General features: G+C 34.8%; 1 protein-coding gene across 3 annotated transcripts in view; it reads left to right on the top strand.

Annotated features, from left to right (window-relative positions):
* Positions 1 to 24,999, top strand: part of FSTL5 (follistatin like 5) — a 786,274-nt gene that overhangs the window by 141,165 nt on the left and 620,110 nt on the right. For 2 of the 3 annotated variants that reach the window (XM_047798935.1, XM_047798934.1), the window contains one exon: positions 493 to 523. In XM_047798935.1, coding sequence (XP_047654891.1) covers positions 493 to 523 — 31 coding nt within the window. Of the gene's footprint in view, positions 1 to 489; positions 524 to 24,999 lie in introns of all 3 variants that reach the window. The other variant, XM_047798933.1, reaches the window with a different exon arrangement.

Raw genomic sequence — 24,999 nt, 5'->3', positions numbered from 1 at the left:
AGCCTCAGAGAAGCAAGGGAGAGCCCAATTCTAAGCTAAATTGAAAGAAGGACCATTGAATCATTTTTTTTTTGTTTTTTTAGGGAATTCTCTATTATTTGCCCTTAAACTTTTTTCTCACCAATAATTTATGATTAACATAGAGACATTAAAAGCAAATTCTGAAGATATCATTCATTATCTGTTATAGTTAAGTGGAATAGCCCAAGGAAGGAATTTTTATTTATGTATGTATTTATTAATTAACCATTTATTTATAAATCCATATTCACAGATTGTATTGATTTCTTGGAAATATTTATGTCCAGTAAGAATGATTAGAGTTCTGATAAAATATTTAACATAAGTATTTTTTAAAGTGAGAATTGTGTTGCAGTGACTCCTGGCATTATGTACAACCAAACATTTTGACAAATTTTTAGTTGTAGTGATTGATATTTTATATCAGGCTGTTGATATAATACTTACAATTTTTTGTTTTATTTCCAGCAGGAAAAAAGTCAAGAAAGTTCAAGAGTCAAAGGTAAGGAATTGTTGTTTTAAGATCATAGTTTTATAATTTGTGTATGTATAGAAGGAAAAAAGTGATTTAATGCTACTACTGAAAATATAGTTAAAAATAAGAAAACAATGAGATTTAAAATTGTCAACATGATTTTAAAGCCACTGTGAACCCTTTGGGAATTCTCCAAGGCCACTGAAGATTTTTATCAAGCTTTCCTTTCTTCATACAGTGCTTTTCAAAACTTCAACCCAATTTTCTGTATATTCTCTGAGTTATTCCGATTGAATTCCTCCACCAACCATTGCCCATAATAGTTGGTGTTGCGTCACACCTGTGATTTAGTAGAGGATCCTTTTCAAAATACGTTTCATGGAGAATCAACTGTTGAGTCACTGCTGTCTCACTTTTTCTCTGAAAAAAGTAAATAAATATATGTATTTGTATATTAAAAGCTTTTGCATGGCATGGTCAATCCTAGTTAGACATAGGAAGGCTTTATTCCCCATAAAGACAAGTGTTGAAGTCTTTGCATTGAAATAATAAATTGCTCTAAGTGTATTGTAATCCTTTAACAAAATGTTTCATTAATGTGTACTCCTGCTGATCATACTGATCGAAATTCACAGTTTTTTCCAGAGTTAATCCTTCTGGCCTCTCCATTCTTCTTCGACATATTGAGCATCCTTGCCCACCTCTCCCTTCCCAAAGTTGTCCTAGTCTCAAGCTTAGTTATGGAGCAAAGCGCAGATGCTCTGTTTCATTCTATCCTTTTAGCATAAGAAAAAAATATATATATATATATTAGAGTTTTTTAGAATTCCACACAAGTAAATTTAAAAATATAACTGTGGAGAATTTACAAAGGTTACCTGTACTCCTGAAATGAAGGTAGGGTAGTTACACTTCTGAGGGTCACTGGCTTGATGACACCAATCTTGCTTATTATAATAAGTCGAAACACAATGTCATAATCTTCTCTGCACCTTTTCCTACAATCGAATTACATATTTTTTTGTTTGCTCATCTGTATGTGTCTTTATTACTGAAGGATATGAAAAAACATACTTTTAAAAATTGTGCTAAGTATATTTTATTCAAATGACTTAGGTTGTAAGACTGCCCTTCCAGGAATTACCAAACTGTATCTTTTTCAGCAAACTGAAGTATGGCTTGTTAGTTTTATATATGAGATGATTACACTTATTCATCCTCAGAACATTTTTATGAACTCCAAATTTTTCACTTCTGTACAAAAACTGTTCTGTGTGATCTTCATTTAAAAAACATATGCATTATGGAGTTCCCGTCGTGGCTCAGTGGTTAACGAATCCGACTAGGAACCATGAGGTTGTGGGTTCGATCCCTGGTCTTGCCTTGCTTAGTGGGTTAAGGGTCCGGCGTTGCCTTGAGCTCTGGTGTAGGTTGCAGACACGGCTCCGATCCCACGTTGCTGTGGCTCTGGCTTAGGCTGGCGGCTACAGCTCTGATTAGACCCGTAGTCTGGGAACCTCCATATGCTGTGGGAGCAGCCCTAGAAAAGGCAAAAAAAAATGCATTGTAAATATACTGAGTGCACATCTTTCTTTGCGTGAAGGGGCCCAGTGTTTCAGACTAATCTTCAATCATATTTATAATTCTGCTATAGTTGAAATAAGGTTAGTATAGCTGTCTTTTTTATGCTTCATTGCCTTGGGGTACATAAATTATATCATCTGAAATAATAGAAAATATGTTTTTTAACTACTGTCTGGGAACATATTTTCTTTTATAATGTAATAAAAATTTCAAGACAGTGCCTGCCACTTCTTTCATTCTTATTGGCTGACGGACACATGGTACAGAACCCTCACATAATGTCTTTTAGACTACTGAATTGTAAGTAAATCAGAGATATACAGTTACCCCAGAATGTGTTGCCTAGCTCTGCTTAGAGAAACTCGACATTTTATCTTGAATATTTATGACAATCATCTTGCAATATTATCTTACTTGAAATTATGAATGGTCATTTAAAATATTTTAAAGCAATATTAAGAAAAATTGGGGTCATGCAAGCAATAGGTTATCCATTATTAGATAACAAAAATTCAGAAAAATTACATGTTGCACACTTCTTGGTGATGAATAGTTGAAATGTTAGCTATGTCCTCACTTAATTTTAGTAACCAACTCTCAGCTGGTGATTCTGTGGACTTCCACTGTAATCGATAATCTTATTTTCCAGAACTCTTTTATTACATTGTCAAGAATGTATACAGTCCTGTGAAATCAGATTGTTATCATTATACAACTACAGATGTGATAAATTCATTTGAGTAATAAAAAAAAAGAATGTATACAGAGTGAGTCTTTAATTTTCTAATTTCCTACATTTGGTGACTATTTCTGCTTGAAACAGCAAACCCATCCTCATGATACCAGTGGCCTGAAATTATATGAATTCAAAGCACTGCAATGAAAATTAATCCCTCTTCTACAGAATGATATACACTGAAATGTTTGGAAACTTGCAATTCTGTTGCCAACTGATTATTTGACACTTGTACATGCTCTTATTCTTATTCATGCTATAATGTTATTTTGATTTAATGTAAAAATCCATATTTATACATATTTTAAAATTCTATTTTGTGGAATTAAACTGACATAATGAATTTCAGTTCAGCAGTTAGCATGCTAATGGAATCTCAAGTCATTTTCATCTTTGTATTGCCTACTGTTAAACGAGACAAAGGCTAATCTCTATTTAGTACACAGTTCTGAAGTTTACAATTGTTTAAGATATCCTTCCATAAAGCTACATTAAAGATTTTAAGAGATATGAAAATCACACCACACTTTTAAAAGAAGGAGCAACTAACTATTTAGGAAGCCATATTTCACACTGTTCTCCAGTAACATTCATACAAATTAAAATAGAGCATTAATGTATTTAAAATCCATTGAAATTTTTATAAATATTATTGAGAAATAATTTTCTTTGAAGAATAGTTCTATCATAAGGATCACAATGAGTCAATTATCATCTACCAATATTCTCAAGGGAGTATTTTAATTTGTGATTATTTTATTTATGTATATTTTAGAACATCTCTCTAGAGTCCTCAGTAATAAAATGGTAACAGTCTTAGGAAAATTTAAATAAGACTTGCTTTAGAAATAACTTACAATTCTCTCAACTTCACTGAATTTTCACTTTTCCAAAAGGATTTGACTTTACAACCAGAGGGATAAAATCACTTTGGCCAGTTTGCACATGGTTATGCTATGGCATGTTCCTCAGGATTGGATTTACACTTGTACTGTCAATAAAAGAATGTTTGTCCATTCACCAAAAAGTCCAGCTGCTTTTATTGCCCAGTTTTCCCCTCTTTTCTTCTCAAATGGATATTCTTATTTATTCCCATTCAGAAGTGATAAAAATAAAGTATATTCCTCTTTCACCATTCCTGTTCATATTTTTATGAAGTCTCTGCATTTGGGGAACACTGAGGACTAAAGTCATTTCCCTAATAATTACTCACATGTTACATTATTAACATTTATCTTAAGTATCTAATAGATGTCAGACACTGCACTGAGATTTTTACATATGTTATTTTAATTTCCAAACACATATTATTAGATAAGATTTAGCATCCAAATATGTCTGCCTTTTGAGAAATCACATCCAAAGTGAATAATCCAGATCGATATTATCATTTTTGTTCTACTTTAAAGGGATAATATTTTATTTAACCAAAAACCAGCTATAAAGTAGGTTAATTTAGCAAACTGTTAATAGCAATGTTTTTTATGCTTTCATGGATTTTATATATATATATGTATATATATATGAATTGCATTATTTATGCATTTTTTATGTCATACTTGCAATTATTTTTCCTATTTCCAATTTATATAAAAACTTTTCAGTGCTTTGTAACTTTAAGAAAAAAATAGATTGTGGTAAATGCAGCATGGTAATATTCTAAGGTACATATGTGAAAATTATGCCAGCTTGTTCACTAAATACTTATGATCTTTGACAAGTAACTTAACCCCTCCAGGATTAATTGCTTTTCTGTGGTAAATATTAGCATAACATACCCTGTGATAACAAAAGTCATTTATTTACATGCCTGAAATTCTAAGGTTTATACTTCTACAAAGACATTGGAAAATACTATTATGATAAACACTTAGTCTTCAAAATTATAATTCTTAGTAGGTTCTACATGGCAAATATTTTGTCATATACATGTTGTGTATAAAGAAAAGATAAGCTGCACAATTGTTTTCCCATGGTACACACATTCTTACATCTATTGAACAATAAAAAATATTATGTCAAGACCATGTTTGATCAAATTAAAAAAAATGTGTTAAGGACAATTAATGGTATCAAAGGACTATGAAGTCTGCAATTGTTACACACACAAATGCATGTACAAGCTATTTTCTATTTATTTTTATTCACATTCTCCTTTATTTCCTACATCATGGAATTGGCAACTGAGAACACCAAACATAATCTGATAGACACAGAATGTATGTGTGTGTGTGTATATATATATACACATATGCATATATGCATATTATATATATTCCCAAATATGTGTATAATATATATGTATATATATCCTAAGGTCATCTCACTTCATCAAGGCCAGGTAGCTAGTCAGAAACAGTAACTGACCTTCAAATTCTTATTCATAAAAGCCAATGGATATTAACAAATGATTAACAAATGAAAATGTATTAAATTGAAAGATGATAATTCATATATATGATGAGACCTTTATGTTTTATCTAATTGCTGCATTTATTTATGTTTAGGAAATCAAATATAGCCAGCACAATAAGTAATAGCTAAAATGAAGATCTTAACATTAAATTAAATTCATATTCACTATATTTTTAATAAATTAGAGCATTATACATTATAAGTGATAGGTTTCTTAACATTCATTTTCTTTTTCTTTTTTTTATTACTCAATTACAACCTGTCTCATTTGGAAACCATACGTTTTTCAAAGTCTGTGAGTCAGTATCTGTTCTGCAAAGAAGTTCATTGTGTCCTTTTTTTTAGATTCCACATGTAAGTGACAGCATTTGATGTTGGTGTCATACTGTCTGACTGACTTCACTGAGCATGATAATTTCTAGGTCCATCCATGTTCCTTCAAATGCCACTATTTCTTTCCTCTTAATGGCTGAGTAATATTCCCTTGTGTATATGTACCACATCTTTTTTATCCACTCCTCTGTCAATGGACATTTAGGTTGTTTCTGTGTCTTGGCTGTTGTATAGAGTGCTGCAATGAACAGTGGAATACATGTATCTTTTTGAGTCATGGTTTTCTCTGGATAGATGCCCTGGAGTGGGATTGCTGGATCAAATGGTAATTCTATTTGTAGTTTTCTGAGGAAACTCCATACTGTTTTCAACAGTGGTTGCACCAATTTCCATTCCCACCAGCAGTGTATGAGGAATCCATTTTCTCCACACCCTCCCTATTGTTTGTAGACTTTTGGATGATGGCCATTCTAGCCAGGGTAAGGTGCTACCTCATAGTAGTTTTGATTTGCATTTCTCTAATGATGAGTGACGTTGAACATCTTTTCATGTGTTTTTTGGCCATCTGTATGTCTTTGGAGAACTGTCTGTTTAGATTGTCTATTTTTTATGGGGTTGTTTGTTTTTTGTTATTAAGCTGCAGAAGGTGTTTATAAATTTTGGAGATTAGTCCCTTGTCAGTCACTTCATTTGCAAATATTTTCTCCCATTCTGTGAGTTGTATTTTCATTTTGTTTAGGGTTTCCTTTGTCGTGCAGAAACTTTTGTTTAATTAAGTCCCATTTGTTTATTTTTGTTTTTATTTTCATTACTCTGGGAAGTGGATCTGAGAAGATGTTGCTATGGTTTATGTTGGAGAGTGTTTGACCTGTGTTTTCCTCTAAGAGTTTGATAGTATCTAGTTTTTTATTTAGGTCTTTAATCTATTTTGAGTTTATTTTTGTGTATGGTGTTAGGAAGTGTTCTAATTTCATTCTTTTACATGTGGCTGTCCAGTTTTCCCAGCACCACTTATTGAAGGGGCTATCTTTTCTCCATTGTATATTCTTGCCTCCTTTGTCATAGATTAGTTGAATGTAGGTGCATGTGTTTAACATTCATTTTAGAAAACTGTTGCTGAGACAAATAATTATTTGTAGAATTTATAAAAACTGTGTTTTTGCCTATCATAGTCAATAGTTATAATCCTTAGCAAAGTCCATGTACCTAAAAGACAAGAAAACTCACCTCCAGAAAATATAAAATAAAGGATTGAAAAGTTTGTTTACTTGTTTTTGGAAAACAACAGTGCTGGTTAGACAAGTGTACTTGTCTGGTTAGACAAGTGTACTTATAGCAGACTTACGATAGTAATTCTTAAAAAAAAAATAAATGTTATAAAAGAATGTAAAGAAACAATTGTTTTACAAATATTTTACATCATAATAATTGCATTGTATCAGAACAAGTCTATTTGCATTCTATTTGTTTTCTTTTCTTTCTTTCTTTTTAAGGGCCATACCTGCAGCATATGGAGGTTCCCAGGCTAGGGGTAAAATCAGAGCTGTAGCCACTGGCCTTGCCATAGCCATTGCAATGTGGGATCCAAGCTGCATCTGCAACCTACACCACAGCTATGGCAATGCCCTATCCTTAACCCACTGACCAAGGTCAAGGATTTAACCTGTGTCCTCAAGTATGTTAGTCAGATTCATTTCTGCTGAGCCACGACAGGAACTCTGCTGTTTGTCTTCTTAAAATGCACTTTTGCAATTAAATAGGGGCAAAATATATTCTTATGTTATTGATAACCTTGCCACAAAATATCAATGTCATATATGCACAACTTAATAGTGTATGATTGGCAATTCTTTAATTACTAATATTATAAGCACCTCAAATATTTCAGTCAATTTCATTTTATACCTGACTTAATAAGTATACATTGATTATTTAGTAATAACTCAATTAAAATGTATTCTGCAATTACTATTGAACATTGCCAGATTTTTCTGATTTAATTAGCTGAAATCTGTTTCATTTCCAATCTTTCATAATTAGAAAAGTGACCATATCTTTTTCTGTCAGTTTTTGAAGCAAAAATGATTACACATAGGTGCCAATTCTGAAAGCCATTTATACGCATGAGAGTAATTATTACTTTGACAAACTTTCAAATACATAACTATTTAATTTATAATGTATAATTCCATAGAAGAAAAATAAATGGGGAATATATGCACTCTAAATAGTCTAAAAGATGACCTCAAATGTCCTCCAAATAACTTTCAAGTCATAAAGCTTTCATTGTAAGTCATAACTTTTCTCTGGGAATTAAGATAACATTCAACCTCCATTCTTTAAATATTCTTTTAAACAGCTTGGTCCAATTTTGGATGATCTTGATGCATGTCCTCCTGCCATAGCAAACAGGAAGACAAACATCCTTCCCTCCCTAATGATGCTATTATCATCAACCAGAAGAGGTTTCAAAAAGTATCTGATTGTGTTTCTCATTTATGCCAAGAAGGGCTCCATTTATATTATGCCAACCACATCATCATTCCCTATCCATTCTGCATACATTTTGTAGTTTTCAGAAGGATACCAATAAATCATTTCATACAATGGGTCATTTATCTTGGTTTCAGATTGATGAATTTTGCAGCTCACTTTGCCCACGAGGAGGCAGTGCTATCGAAAAGAAATCAAGATATCATAGGTTTGGTAACATTTGGAGAACAACCCCAAACAGCAGGGTTTAATTTTTTTCTAATAAATCATGATTTAATGCTGCAAGGACTATCAAATGAAAACTGATCAGGCTTTGCTTTACATAGTTTTTAATTATTATTTTTTATCTGCACACTGACATCCCAACCCGGATCTTTCTTTCAATCATCAATAAAAAATAACTTTATTCTACACTTTTAACAGAACTCAAATTTTTCCTAAAAGAAGATGTTTAAGAAATTCCACAAGCTCGCTCCTGAAATAGTTGAGTGTTGTGTTGCAAGAAATATCAAGCAATGTTAACGCAAATGTCTATGATGGCTTCATTTATTTTAGCTTGAAACAGTAACTTCACTTACTTTAAATCTTGTAAAGGTTAAGTTTTATGAAAGAGTGGTTCTTGAAATAACCATATGAAATTACACGTTTTTTTGCAAAAAAAAAAAAACTCTTCCAATGAAAATTTACATGATCTATCAGTTTTTCCTTTTTGCTTTATCTCCCCTGGCCCTTTAAATATGAAATTTGACATTATTAAATAAACTATATTTATCTTGGCTTTTGAAAGTATGTATTTCTTCCCTTATACACAAGGTCTTAACCTTGGGTTCAAGACCATAACCCGAATATGTAGTTATATCTAAGTATTTTGGAAGTTGTTTGAATTTTTTGAATTATGAAGGATATATTTTTATATAAAGAAGATTTATAACTCTATAAGTGATATTACATTCTAAGAGGCTAAGTGGGCATACATTTCTTTGTGATGGTTAGTTAATTTGGAGTCTTACCTAGTAAGTCAAAGACCAAACAATTTCCCTTTTAAATATCTATAAGCTGCATTTTATAGTTTTTGCTCCTTACATGGATAATAATAATTACCTACATAAAAAGATTTAAATGTTTTCTAATGGAAAAATAATGTGTATTACTCTACTAAACAATATCATTGTTTTTTACATCAATACATGAATTCTTTATCCATTGCACATTGCAAAATCAGGAAGAACTCTGGTCAAATATGCATTATGATATTGCAAGATTTTTTACAGAATCCTTTAGTGATGCTTGCCTTTGCTTTATTAAGCATTTCCATAGCATTTGACCAAGGATCTCTCAGACCCATGAGCCACCTTTCAGGAAAAGGCTATTGATATCATTCATAGCACTAGAGTTAGAAAACCCACATTCAAGGAACACTGATTTATACAACACTTTTCAGGGTAGATCATAAGGTTTAGACTCAGCATACTTAAACTCAATTATTTATTCTCCAACTTAAGGACACTTAATCTCCTTTTCTCACCTTTAATATAAATATATTATACCACAGATTATAGTGTTAAAGATTAAATGAGGTAAAGCATTGTACCCTTTTGAATGGAATGAAAATCTCTTGGTGTAGATGAGGTCTTATTTCTATGTAATTTGAAATGTCTAAATCAATTTTTTACATTCCTTTTTTAAAATATTAGTTTCCATCATGTTCTATCCCAGGAGATTGGATATAGCTCCTTGTACTTACAGTAAGACCTATACTAATAAATTCTTTCTGCACCAGGGGATTTTCTACTTACAATCCACAATTGGGACTAACTATTTGTTTATCCTACTTTGTCCCTATCACTAGGATAGATTAGTACAGTCCTCAAAATGTGTGTTAGATTCTTTGGTATAGAAAGGCCAGAATTCTGTGCAAGCATGGAGGTCAGGTGAGATGTTTACATGTGTGTGTCTGGGTGGGGGCGGGGGGCGGTGAGGAATGGACTTTTGAAAAAAAATTCTCCTTTTATTTTCTAGAGGAACAGGGAGGAATAAGAGAAGTGAAGAATGAGGGAGATTAACCCAAGTCATGGAGCATTCATGAATTACACACATTTAAATATTAATGTGAGGCTGATGAGAAGCAAAGGAGAAAGCATTAAAGGTGCAGAATGGGATGGATTCATAGAGTAACTTAAAACTAGGAAAGTACTTGTAGCAGATTTGATGGCAAGAATAATATGAGGGTGATGAGACTTCCTAGGCTAGACAGAAGGCAGATATTGATTAACAGGTACAGCATTGAGAAATACTAGTTACAACCTAAGCAGTTTTCCAGTTTGACAAGCTGCAAGTTGTTCCTCCATTTTCTGAAGTTATTGTTCCATGTTTCAAACCTGAGAACTGCATGATGATCATGAAATCAGTTTCATTTGGTGGTTTAGCACCAGGCACTAGAAACAGAGTAAATTTATTTTTTTAATACAAATTTTGTTAGATTTAACAATTTGATGTTAGTTCCATAAATATTTTATTTGTTATTTTTAGCACATATTTTTTATTTTTGTTTTTTATTTTTTAAAGTATTGTTGATATACAATGTTGTGCCAATTTCTGCTGCATATCATAGTAGCCCAAACATACATATATATGCATTCTTTTTCTCGTGTTATCTTCCATCACGTTCTATCCCAAGAGACTGCATATAGTACCCGGTGCTGTACAGTAGGACCTCATTGCTAATCCTTTCTAAATATGATAGTTTGCGTCTATCAACCCCAAACTCCCCATCCATCCCACTTTCTCCATCCTCCTCTTTGGCAACCACAAGTCTGTTCTCTATTTCTGTGTGTTTGTTTCTATTCTGTAGATAGGTTAATTTGTACTATATTTTAGATCCTGTATATAAATGATATGATATGGTGTTTGCCTTTCTCTTTCTAACTTATTTCATTTAGTATGAGAATCTCTAGTTGCATCCATGTTGCTGCAAGTGGCATTACGTTATTATTTGTTTATGGCTGAGTAGTATTCTATTGTATATATGTACCACATATTCTTAATCCATTCATCTGTCAGTGGACATTAAGGTTGTTTCCATAGAGTAAGTTTTGATACTGGACTCACCACTAAATTCTTATGTGACTATGGAAAATTTTCTGACCTTAGTGTACTAATGTCCCCATCAGTAATATGTGAGTAGTGATGGCTCCTTCTAGATAGGTTTGTTTTGATTATTGTTATTAAAAACACAGCACACTTATCAGGACCAGTCTGGGAGTAGCACTCAATAAACCTTTATAATTGCCTCTACCACCACCACCACCACCACCGTGACATTACCATTCAGAGAGTAATTTTTTTTTTTTGGCTATCCTCTAGGGTGCAGGTGAATATAGAATAAAGCATCTACTGTCCTTCCCTATTGACAGCCTCTCTTTGCTGTTTCATGGAAGGGTAGATGTTACTGAGTTTGCTTCTAAGGTGAAATAATTACATAAACATGCAACCAAGAGATAGATGCACATAAAAACACTTACATAATATCTTTTCACATCACAATCTTTTTGCCTTTTTGTATTTTTGTTTGTTTGTTTTTGTTTTTTAGGGCCACACCTGTGGCACATGGAAGTTCCCAGGCTAGGGTTTGAATTGGAGCTACTGCTGCTGGCCCATGCCACAGCCACAGCAACACCAGATCTGAGCTGTGTCTGAGACCTACACCAGAGCTCACAAAAATGCTGGATCCTTAACCCACTGAGTTAAGCCAGGTATCTAACCCACATTCTCATGGATACTAGTCAGATTTGTTTTCCCTGAGCCATGACAGGAACTCCCTCACTCCATAATCTTAATTGATGTGTGGTCATTTTAAAAGTCAAACAAATTCAGAAATTTAAAAAGAATGATTATAGTAATTCATAGTTTCTGTGTAGTTATTAAGTGCCAGGCCCTAGGTAAGGTGTTTTGGTTGCTTTATCTTGATTTATATGTATGTATATATGAATAGTTAACAACCAGGAGTACTTCTTTATTGCCAGGTCTTCTGTTAAGTGCTTTTCACATATTATCCTATATAGCCCTCAGAAGAATATTATATACTAACAAGAGAGTACACTTTACTGGCAATCTATGTATCTAAAAATGACTATCATTAACATTTTGAGAATTCAGAAATTTTTATATGTGCATCTATTTCTCCAAAAACCTTTCAATACGCTTCTTTTGGAAATGTTCACGTATATCCTTGTTTCTCAAAAATTTGTGAAGGCTTTGCAGTGGAAAATGTCAATTGGTTCACTCAGAAACCATATTAAACATCAATTAGCACACTTTCTTTTTATAGATTTTTTACAGAGTCTTGCAAATAAAAAGCTACATTTCCCAAATTCCCTTGCAGTTAGCCTTCTGGATATATTTAGTTTTCTTCCATCAGATTCATGAAATCATGACCCTTTATGAAATTCTTGTTAGAAAATGGGCACAGTTTGGGAGAAAGAAATTTTCTATTCACAGATAATGGCATAGGCAGTGTAATTTTGAACCCAGTAGCATGATTTTGGTAGGTCATAGCTTCCTTAAGTAGTTGGTCCTGATGATGGCAAAGGCAGTAACCCTTTGATATTTCAGTTCTATGATGGGTTTTAGAAACTATTTCTAACAGCTTAGTGTACAATCCTCTGCTTCAGTCCTATGAGCTGTTTTCTATATCCTTTCATAAATATCTTTAACTTTTAACTTCAATTAAATTACTGCAGATTCTATTGTCTATAACAAAGAGCCTTGACCAATCCATCAGTCTGTTACCTGAACAAAACAAAACAAAACAAACAAGCACAACCTAAAATTTGAGAATTATGTTTGAATTGGCAGACAAAGCTGAGGACTGAAGCTCAGGAGACAACCTCTCAGATAGCACTGAAGAATTCTCCAAAGAGGTGAGAGAAGAAGCAGGATATATAGGAGTTTTTGTTTGTTTTGTTTAACTTTTTTTTCCTTATTTATTTTCATTTTAAAATTTTTCTTAGAGTTGATTTACAAGGTTGTAATGATTTTGAACTACAACAAAGTGATTCAGTTATACATGTACAAACATCCATTCTCTTTCAGATTCTTTTCCCACATAGATGATCCCAGAATATTGGGTCGAGTTCCCTGTGCTGTACAGCAGGTCCCTGTTGGCCATCATTCCATATACCTCAGTGTGGATATGACAATCCCAAATTCTCCAGTCCATCCCTCCTCCCCCACTGTCACATTTTGTACCCATAAGTTTTATGAAGTCTGTGAGACTGTTGATTCTGTTTCTGTTTTGCAAATAAGTTCTTTTTTCTTTTTTTTTTTTTAGATTTCACATATGAGTGCTATTATATGATGTTTACCTTTTTTCTTTTTTGCTTTTTAAGTCTGCACCTGTGGCATATGGAGGTTCCCAGGCTAGGGGTCAAATCAAAACTGTAGCTACTGGCCTATGCCACAGCCACAACAACATAGGATCTGAGCCGCATCTGCAACCTACACCATAGGTTGCAGCAATGCCGGATCCTTAACCCACTGAGTGATGCCGGGATTCGAATCTGCACCCTCATCCTCATGAATACTATTCAGATTTGTTATTGATAAGCCACAACAGGAATGCCCTGATATTTGTCTTTCACTGACTAATTTCACTTAGAATGATGATCTCCAGGAGTTTTTGCTAAAAAACAAACTCCCAGGTAGGCAGAACATGAAAAAAATTACTGCTGATTAAAGAAAACCAGACACCTAAAGTTAATGAATTTAGTTTTTCGATGTATGGCAAGATGCGAGAGTGTACCATCACTGAAATCATTTTTTGATGTGCACCTTGGCTAGTGATGCTTTCTCATCCTGAGTCTCCTCGGGGTGCACAGTTGTGCAGCCACTGATGTCTTGATGTTGGGCATCTTGTTTTCATGCTGAGTATCCTCAGAAATCACCATCCATTTGAACAGCTGTGATGTAATGGCTTGATGGCTGCAACATCTTTGCTTAGTGATATGCCAGGCAATAATTTTCTTTTCTTTTCTTTTTTTTTTTTTTTTTTGTCTTTTAGGGCCACACCCGTGGCATATGATATGGAGGTTCCCAGGCTAAGGGTCTAATCGGAGCTACAGCTGCTGGCCTACGGCAGAGCCACAGCAATCCCAGATCTAAACTGCATCTGTGACCTATACCACAGCTCACAGCAATGCCAGATCCTTAACCTACCAAGTGAGTCCCAGGATCGAACCCGCAACCTCATGGTTTCTAGTCAGGTTCTTTTACACTGTGCCACAACGGGAACTCCAGCAATTTTCACTGACTAGTCTGTTCTAGGACTACAACTGGAGATCTAGTAAGTAGAAAGTAAGTAAGAAAAAGTAAGTAGCCAAGAGATTATCAGAGGTCTGTTTACTAGATCTTTGGGAAAGACTCCAGGAGTGAACCTATATGCAAAGCTGATGCAAGCGATGAAAGCCAGGAAGCACAGGTTGTTAAAATAAAATGGAAGAGCAAACATATATATTGGATTGGCAAATGGAAAACCAGGTGATCCCATGTGGCTGGCAAGCACAACAGTAGGGAATTCTCAATCCAAACATAATGATGGTTCATACAGTCACTACACACTTTTGCGTTGAGCATCAACTGTGTACCACAACCAGCTCTGGATCTGCAGACACAGTAGTGGGCACAAAAGGATAAATAACCTGTCTTCCTGGATCTCAGACTGCAGTTCCTAGGAAATCTGCCATTGCCACAGGATAGTTGCTATTTTCCAAAACAAAGACCTTCTAAATCCCATAAAAACACAAGCATACAGTGAAAGTATAAACTCTATCCCTGAGAGTTAAAACTATGCTACCTCCAAATCACCTCCCTCATCAAGCCTTCCAGTCTTACAGGAGGAATCGAAATTGCTTCTGCAACATATACATGTCTTAATCTTGCCCCCAAAGCTCTTCCCATTGGTTCTGTATCATGGGAATTAAAATATAATTTGCATGATGTAATTCTCATGAGTCCATAGAAAGAAAGGACCCTATGTTATTTCTTGTCTTTCTTTGGTCTTCATCATTTTATTTCTCAGGGAAATGAGGCAGCAATGATTTGATAAGACTACTTAGAATACACAGGCTTGAGAGTTCATTCTTGAGGTACCATCACTTTTCTGGATTTTCTACGTGGCATCTCTGCTTCTCTTTTATGCAAATATCTCTTCACGCAAAAGCACTGATAGAACATTATTATCATACTATAATGTTTAATAAGAAAATGTTTTAAGGGGAGTTCCCATCATGGCGCAGCGGAAACCAATTCAACTAGGAACCAGGAGGTGCAGGTTCGATCCCTGGCCTTGCTCAGTGGATTAAGGATCCAGCATTGCCATGAGCTGTGGTGTAGATTGCAGATGTGGCTTGGATCTGGCATTGTTGTGGCTATGGCGTAGGCCAGCGTCTATAGATCCAATTAGACCCCTAGCCTGGGAACCTCCATATGCCGAGGGTGTGGCCCTAAGAAGACAAAGAAAAAAAAGATGTTTTAAGATTTTCCTTAAGAAAAAAATCTTAGTATCTGAATTCCACTGTGGCTCAGCAGGTTAAGAACACAACTAGTGTCCGTGGAGATGTGGGTTCTGTCCCTGGCCTTGCTCCCATTGGGTTATGCATCCAGTGTTCTGTAATCTGTGGCATAAGTTGCAGATGCAGCTCGCATTCGACCCCTAGTCTGGGAACTTCCATATGCTACAGGTGCTGCCCTAAAAAGGAAAAAAAAATCTTAGAGTGGAGGATCTTATATAAATTATATGTAATATTAATATACACATATACTAATATCTAATAATATATGATACATGATAGCACACAATATTAGAAATTATAGGATCTATGTGACAGATCATATAATATGATTTATGTAAACAATATATAATTAGTTCAATCACAATATTATGTTATCATAGATGTGATTTGTTTTCTGTTTGTGAATTTTGTTGTGTTAAATTAAATTAATTAATTAAAAGGAGAGTTAATATATATCATATTTATTCATATATTTATTTCTTTAGCTTACAAAATCAATTGAAAAGCCCTAAAAGTAGATACAAGCTATGTGTAACAAAAATGAGTCTTGAAAATTAAATAACTCATGCAAAATTATATGGCTAATAAATGCTTGCAGCTTCATTTAAAATAAACTTATTGCTTTTACTTAGATTGCTATTCTCAGTTATCCTTAAGTATCCTATTGCATGTGTAATACAGTAAAATCTCTATTTTCTGGATAAGTCTAAATATAATAATGTGTTGGAGTTCCTTTCATGGTTCAGTGGTAACAACCCAACTAGTATCCATGAGGATGTGGGCCCAACCCCTGGCCTTGCTCAGTGGGTTAAGGATCTGGCGTTTCCGTGAGCTGTGGTGTAGGTCACAGACACTACTAGGATCTGGTGTTGCTGTGGCTGTGGCGTAGGATGGCAGCTACAGCTCAGACTTGACCCCCTAGCCTGGAAACTTCCGTATGCCATTGATGCAGCCCTAAAGTGAACAAAAATAAATAAATAATGTGCTCATTGTTTAAAACTGCATAGTAATCAATATAAATTACATTGTGTCCACTGTGAAATGGAAAAGTCCTATCTCCTCAAAATTTGAACAAATAGGTGAATTATTTAAATGTCAGAATCCTATTGCCTATGAAACATGAATGCTTCATAGCTAATAAAAATGTGAACAGGTTGAACTAGTTAGATGGGAAGACAACTTATACTTTTATCATAATATTTAAAAAAATTGTTCTGTTATATAAACAAGTGAAAGATAATCTTTATTTACATAAATTTCAATTATAAGATAAAACCAATAAAAGTAAAACATCAAATTACCTTATACAAGGAGTCTGATAAGGCAATCATTATTTTAAGGCAGTGTGTTCAAGAGGCAAATGCTTGGGTTGGATCCTGGCTCGGACATTCACTGGCCAGGAGACTTTCAGTCCAGCCTCAACATCAGCTGAGTCTCTACTTTCTCTTCCCTAAATAACAGATGAACAATAGCCTGCATCGGATCATTCTGTTGTGAGCTTTAGCTGCAATTACAGGAAGAAGAGTTCCAAAGAGTCTTAAAACATAATACTCAATAACTGTTGGCTTACATGATATTACTATAATTTACTGAGTGATTTAACATATGAATTAAGATACAGAGAACTGTTTAATCACTGTATTTATGAGTTATCATGGTGGGAGCAGAAAATGTCTGTTTTAAGGGAAAGGACACCTTTTCAACATAAGTATTATTCATAGCACTCAATTATTTTTTATTTTTAATATTGGATTTAATTTTGACTAAAGAGATATACTTTAAAACTGTATTTTCAACAACTTTATTATTTCCAATTACAGTATGAGTTTATCCAAAAGATTTGTGTCCCCTGACCCTGGTTAATCAAGAGAATAAAGTGCAGTTATTTATTCAAATGGGGAAAAAGTGTTTAAATTGTACAGTCTTTCCTTTCTCTTTACATTTTCTAATTTATAATTTGGGACTCCTTTTTTTAAGTTTATCTTGTGAGAACCAAAGAAGGAAATGAATCTGATAGTATATTTAAAAATTACTTAGCACATTACCTGGAATCTCACAGGTATCCAATGAATGTTAATTAAATCTAACTCAAATTATGGTCAATGAAAATGCAGATATGCACACACATATATACATGTTACATATCATATATAATTCATATTGTCCATAAGCTCATACATAAATGAAATATATTTAATATAAATTTATATACCATTATACATATATACTTGGATACATAAAGATATAAAATTAAGTCACTTTCCACTTTTTGAAAAGCTACTATGTATTATCACACACACACACACGCACACACACACACACACACAAAGACCCTGGTTAAAATCAGGAATTACTCAGATTTGTATCTCTCTTAAAACCTTGACAGGTACATTCTTCAAATGAGATATTCAGAGAATGTTAATAAATGATGAATGTACTAGAAGACACACTCAGTTACAAATGTCAGTATACTTTCACATAAAAGCATGTAATGCAATCTGAGATGAATTATTTAAACTATTTCTCAGAAGAAATGTGATACATTATTTTTTTCTCAAAATTAATTACTTTTGGGGGTTCCCATTGTGGCTCAGCAGTAAGAAACCCAACTAGTATCCACAAAGATGTGACTTCAATCCCTGGCCTCATTCAGTGGATTAAGGATCCAGTGCTGTCCTGAGCTGCAGTATAGGTTGCATCTGAGGTTTGGATCACATGTTCCTGTGGCTGTAGCATAGGCCAGCAGCTGCAGCTCTGATTCAACTCCTAGCCTGGGAACTTCCATATGTTGCAGGTACAGCCCACAAAAAAAGATGATAATAATAATAATAATAATAATAATAATTACCTTTAACAGTGTTTTATGTTTAGATGATAGCAAATATATTCTATTTTCAGTCATCTTTTAAAAGGTATAATCTAGAAAAACAGAGTATAGCCTAATTTACTGTCATACACTAAATTTTCATTTAATTTCAAGAAATTACAGTTTGTAAAACTGGATTGTGTATTTTCATTCTAATTTGGAAAAGTAAATTGGTATTTGGAACATATGTCATGCTTAGCTCAATTTGTAATGAGTAAGATACCTAAATTCATGATCTGTTCAAATTGTTTTTATTTTATAAGTCACTTTAGGGATTATACCTGGATTGCCAAAGTTCCACTTTCCCTTGCTTGAGAAAGATGTATGTGTCATATCATAAAAAGTATGAAATTTCAGATGTAGAAAGGAAAAGGTGGTCTTCACAGCCAACTGACAAAATCAAAGGTACAAGCCACAATAATTTGGGTGATGTTATCAAAGGGCTACAGAACCAACAGAAGTTGTGTAAATCTTTGACTAAAATAAAGGCGTTTAGATATCAGGGGGTCATTGACTTCATACCACAGTGATTCAGTTATACACACACACGAATATACAGACACACACACACGCATGTGCATATATATATATAAATATAAAGATTATATATAATTATATAATTTGTATATAAATATGAATATTATATACAATTATAAAATTTATATATAAATACTAGCTTTATAATTTAATATAATTTATATATAAATATATTATCTTTCAGATTCTTATTCTATACAGGTTACTACAAGATATTGAGTATAGTTCCCTGTACTATACAGCAAGTCCTTGTTGTTTACCTGTTTTATCTATAGTAGTTTATATCTGCTAATCCCAAACTCCTAATTTATCCCTCCAGCCCCCATCCCCTTTGGTATTTGTTTTCTGTCTGTGAGTCTATATTTGTTTTGCAAATTCATTCATTTGTATCTTTTTTAAACTCCTCATGTAAATGATATCATATGGTATTTGTCTTTCTCTGTATGATAATCTCTAGGTCCATCTATGTTATGGCAAATGAAATTATTTCATTATCTGTCTGACTAATATTTCATTATTTCATCATACACATATACAGACACACACACACACACATTTTTTCCTCTGTTGTTGGATACTTCGGTTGCTTCCATGTCTTAACTATTGCGAATTGTGCTGCTACGAACTCTTTTCAAGTTAGAGTTTTCATCTTTTCCAGATATAAATGTATGTTTTAAGTAGGTCCAATTCTAACATTTTTGGGTCCTGGACCAAGAGTACAAATTGAGCATTCCACCAATCCTTCACACACCTTGGTTTATCTTCTTCTCTCAAACCTACCTGCATGATCTTCCCACACTTTTACATCTTCTGAAAATTAAAAAAAAAAAAAAAAAGTCTGCTCTCTGCATGTCAGGAAGCAGGCTCAGGATCATAGTAGGGAATTCTAGGGTCCAATTCCCTTGAACATAGCCTGGTGGAAAGCAAGCCACAGACTTGGCCTTGTTCTCTTGAGCTGCTTGTTTTGCCAAGAGGGGAACAGCCAAAGGAGGGCACCAGGACGTCCTCAAAAACCAGAGACTTGCAGCAGGAATCTGCTGCCCAGCCCAGGGCAGTACTGCTTGAGGAGGTGTAGTGAGCTGGAAAATACCACTTAGGAGATGTGCAATGAGAAAGGAGACTTGCAGTAGGGGAAGCTAATAAAATGGGACTAAATTTGGAAAAAAAATTAATTGTTTACCTGAGATATAACCACATTTTTAAAAACTTGAGTTTCACAAACTTGTTAACAAACCTTTATATATTGGGGGAAAGTGCCATCCATCACTGTCTCATTCTCTAATGTATTTTACAATTCTTGCTGACCCATCCTCTGTTGATCCAATTATGCTGACACAGTAAGTGGTCTGCTGGAAGTATGAAAATAAATAGCTAGAAAGCACAGAAAACCTTGTGCTCTTCAGCAGATGGCTGGTGTAAGTGTCCTAAGATTAGCCTGCTTCAAACTGCTCTTGAAAATCCTATGTTGAGTCTGAGTGCCTCTGCTGAATGGCCAACAAACATATTCACCTTTTGGGAACAGATGTCTTTTATGGTGAATTTAGTGTGTTGTCATAGAGTGTAGAAGTATCAGGGCATACTTTGTCAGAGAAAAACTGCTTTCACTTTTGTTTTAGGGACCTGAGTCTTCAGTGAATTGATCTGAAACATTTATAATGGATAAGCAGTGAGGTCCTACTGTACAGCACAGGGAACTCTATCCAATCTCTTGGGATAGACCATGATGGAAGATAATATTAGAAAAAGAATGTGTATATATTATTTGCTATACTGCATAAATTGACACAACACTGTAAATCAACGCTACTGCAATAAAAATTGTTTATGATAAAAAAATGAAAATCAAAAAAAAAAAAAAAAACACAAGGTCAGGTAGAGATGTTACAAGGAGTTTGGCTCTTCTCTGGTCATTCTGGAAAGAATGTCCTGGCAGATACTCTCCAGGATGATAGCATATAGCACATCTGGCATGTGGTCTGTGTTTCACAGGTCCAGGGAGAAGAGTCACAGTGGGAGGAACATGCAAAGGGCAACCTCACAGGCATGGAAAAAACTGACTCCAAGTGAAATTTACTAGGGAATAGAAACAGAGAGAACTTCCATCCTCCCCATACAGGTTTTTGTTTGTTTGTTTTTGTTTTGTTTTGCTTTGTTTTTTAATATATCTGCACCTGCAGCATATGGAAGTTCCTTGGCCAGGGGTCGAATAGAAGCTGCAGCTGAAGCCTACACCACAGCCACAGAAACAATGGATCTGAGCCACACCTGCAAACTACACTTCAGCTTGCAGCAATGCTGGATCCTTAATCCACTCAGCGAAGCCAAGGATCGAACCCACATCCTCACTGAGACAATGTGGGGTCCTTAACCCACTGAGCCACAATGAGAACTCCAGATTTTTTGAAATTTATTTTAAACTGTTTAGCTAAATTACTAAGTCTATGTTCCATTAGTAATATGAACACAATCTTTAGAATTTTTTGGGACAGTTATGGGCATTCATGAAGTCACAAACTCAACATCAGTCAGAGCTACTAATGTTCTGACAGTGCATGTAGATTTTGTCCCCAGAAGATGCTGAAACAGATCTGAAAAAAAAAAAAAACTAGCTTTAATTTTAGTATGACTCCCTCCAAATCTGAAAACCCATTCTGATTCTCTTTCACTTCCCAAATTAAGTGCAGTCCTGTTGTGAACTATATTTCATCCAAAGTTCCATATTGAGATTATATAACTTTAAAAAGATTCTCCAACAAATACCAAGAACATAGGTACAAAACAATGATAAACCTTGTTCTTATTTGAAGCCTAGAGAAGCCATTAAGAAATTTAAACAGAAGAATAAATCCCCATGAAAGCTGAAACTCAAAGATATTAAGAGGCCAAAGGAATTGAAACTCAAGAAAAATATCCAGCTCCTTTAAAACTAAATAACACAGAATTTTCCTCACTTCTTACTTATCCTGCTCAGTATGAACCATAGGAATGTCCTAGCCTGCTGGGTTGCAACTTGGACGTCAATGTTCTGTAGAATTGCTGTGGTTCCACGAATTCAAAATCTCATTGAGATCCATATTACATCTGATGCACTACCCTTTGAGAAAGTCCAAAGATTATCAAAGTTTGTATTCCTTTTAAAAACATGTTTAATTAAAAAAAAAATTGGCCACACCTGTAGCATATGGAAGTTCCTGGGCCAGGAACTGAACCTGCACCACAGCAATGACCTGAGTCAAATCCTTAACCTACTGCACCACAAGAGAACTCCTCAGAGCCTGTATTCTTATCCAAGAAATTTTGTAAAGAAACTCTTTTCTAGAGCCCAAAGTTACTCTACTCAGAATGATGTTTTCAGAACCTAGGATTCAAGTTTGCCAAAGGCCAAATCTGAACCTGAATGATCTCTGAGAAAATGAGGCTGATCAGTAAAATGGGCTTTGTTTCAGCCACTCTAGGAGGAGGAATTTATGCCAATGCCGAAAGTCCGTGAACTTTGAAAGTAATTTCAACCATAAGAAGACTCTAGTCAAGAGGTTAATTATGGTGCAGCATTTCCCATTTCTGGGAAAAAATGTAATCTCTTATGAACACTTTGCTTTCTCAGATAGTGGATGTTGAGGCATGCCCACCTTCTTTTGGAGTCTGGAAACACACAACAAAAGGGCTTTGGCAACTGTTAATTTATGTAGTTTTCTTTCTCATCCAGCATGTTGAACATCTTTTAATTTCTTGTCTTAACTGAATTTCCCCTGAAAGCAGAGCCTTTGGAAAGGCTTCTGTGCTGGATGCTTTCTGGTGAACACAGCCCTAGGGACTGAGAGGGAAAGAATGATGTAGAAAGAAAGAGAATGTTAAAGAGCCCTGAATACAGTGGCAGCTGGTTTCTCATGCAAGAATGGAAGAAAATTCCGTTTTATCTTCCCACTCTTACTTTTCTCCTTTATTTTCAATTTCTCATTGTGACCTGTTTACAAATTTAGTCTCTCCTCTTCCATGTAAAGAAAGATAGTAATTTTATGGACACAAATGCCTTGCTCCTTTTACAATCCTTAAGTTTCAATCCAGAATTTTTTTTGAAGAGTTTAGCTTGTTTGTTCTGAGTCTGCCAAATGCATCCACTGTTCAAACAGATCTTGTATACCTCCACTTTCTTGGCTTGGATCCTCCCACCCAGGAGATACTGCCATCTAAGCATGGCCTGGACTGAATCTATCATCAGCCCATCTGCCTTTCTGCCATACACCTCCTTTTGGCGATACTTTCTTTTATGGTCTCAATTCTGCAAATTGATCAAACATGTCCTCTCAAAGCACAGCAAATTCCTGGATAGCTAGCTAAATAACATCATTACCTGACATTGTTTTATTACTTTTCAAGTCTCAGACATGTGGCTTAACTCCATAAGCTCAAGCTTAGTTCTTCCAGTTTCTTCTTTAGCCCCGAATATATAATGAAATTGGAAGCATCCAACCTCAGTCTGACAATAATAATGTAGAAACCAAACCTCTTTAGTGTTCTGTAGTATGCTTGGGATCCAGCTGTCTTGCACTATAAAAAGTCATTCCCTGCAGACAGGCTGAAAGCATGGTGCAAATGGCAACAACTCTACCGCTTTGTAAAGTCTAGATGGTAGATGTATAGGAAGACACCCTTTTTCATACAGGTGAACTCTTGCTTCAGTTAAATCTGATGTCTTGCCCTCTAACCCACTAAATGCATCTACATAGGAACCCCTGCCTTCCCACAGGCATGGAGGCAGTGCCATCAAGCTGCCTCAGACACTCTCAGAGCCAGGACCCACTGGGACTGCCCCTTTTCCAATGCTGGTGAGGCTTTGAGGGTGTTGTGGCATTTTCTGCCCACGTACCTTACATTTTGGTTTATGAGACATATTGGGCTTCTGTTATATTTAAACTCAGGATGTCTGGTGCCTTGTCAAGCTCAGTGCACCTCTGTTTAAAGCCTGATGTTTACAGGTATGTGTATTTTTTCTAATTTCTTTAATATTTTTGGAAGGATAGTTGATTTACAATGCTGTGTTAGTTTCTGGTTATAGCAAAGTGATTCAGCTATGTATACATACATATATATATATATATATACATACACACACGTGTGTATATATATACACACACATGTATATATATGCACTCTTTTTCATATTCTTTTGCCATTACAGTTCTTACAAGATATTGAATAGAGTTCCCTGTGCTATACATTATGTCCTTGTTAGTTATCTATTTTATATGTAGTAGTGTGTACATGTCAGTCCCAACCTCCTAATTTATCCCCCCACCACTGTGCAAGTATGTCTTTACCTCTTTTTCAAAAACTTGCCCATGGTCGAGTCCTTCATAAGTAAGCTTCAATGACCAGGCCAGGCAGAAAAGTAAGTCACAAATGTTTGATTCAAGGCTGTTGATAACTTAAAATTCATTTACAAAACATAATCTAAGTCTCTCCAAAAACAAACATAAGAAACATAAGACTCTTGTTTACCAATTCCATGAGCCCAATCTGCAACACCTAAATCATAGACAGTTGAGAATGATCTTTAAAAAACAAGTGGGGAGACTAAAGAGAACAAGCCCAGGTTTTCTCCTCAATTCATTTCTTCCATGAGTTACCTGTTCCCACAGGAGAGATGCAAGAGGACAGAAGAACACCAGGAGTGGGGAGGTTATGTTAAAAAAAGTTCCTCCCTGGGAAGGAGCTTCAGGAGGGGAACCTAACTCACCACGACTCCATCCTCTGGTCCTCAGCACTGTGGTTCCCAAATCTCAAGGGTAACAGACTGATCACTGAAGTGGTCACAGGAAAAGTGGGCACTGTAGTAGACTTTTGCAAAACCGTTCTAGAGATTACATTTTGTGGCTAAAATTCATAATACTATAAGATTCAAAAAGTCTAATGAAATATCAAAGAAAGGAAGCAGGTGAAAAACATGATCCTTCCTGCCATTCTGGGAAAA

Source organism: Phacochoerus africanus, chromosome 10 (assembly GCF_016906955.1).
Source record: "Phacochoerus africanus isolate WHEZ1 chromosome 10, ROS_Pafr_v1, whole genome shotgun sequence".
Lineage (NCBI taxonomy): Eukaryota > Metazoa > Chordata > Mammalia > Artiodactyla > Suidae > Phacochoerus > Phacochoerus africanus.
Note: the sequence above shows the minus strand (reverse complement) of the source record. Positions and strands in the feature narration are given on the sequence as shown.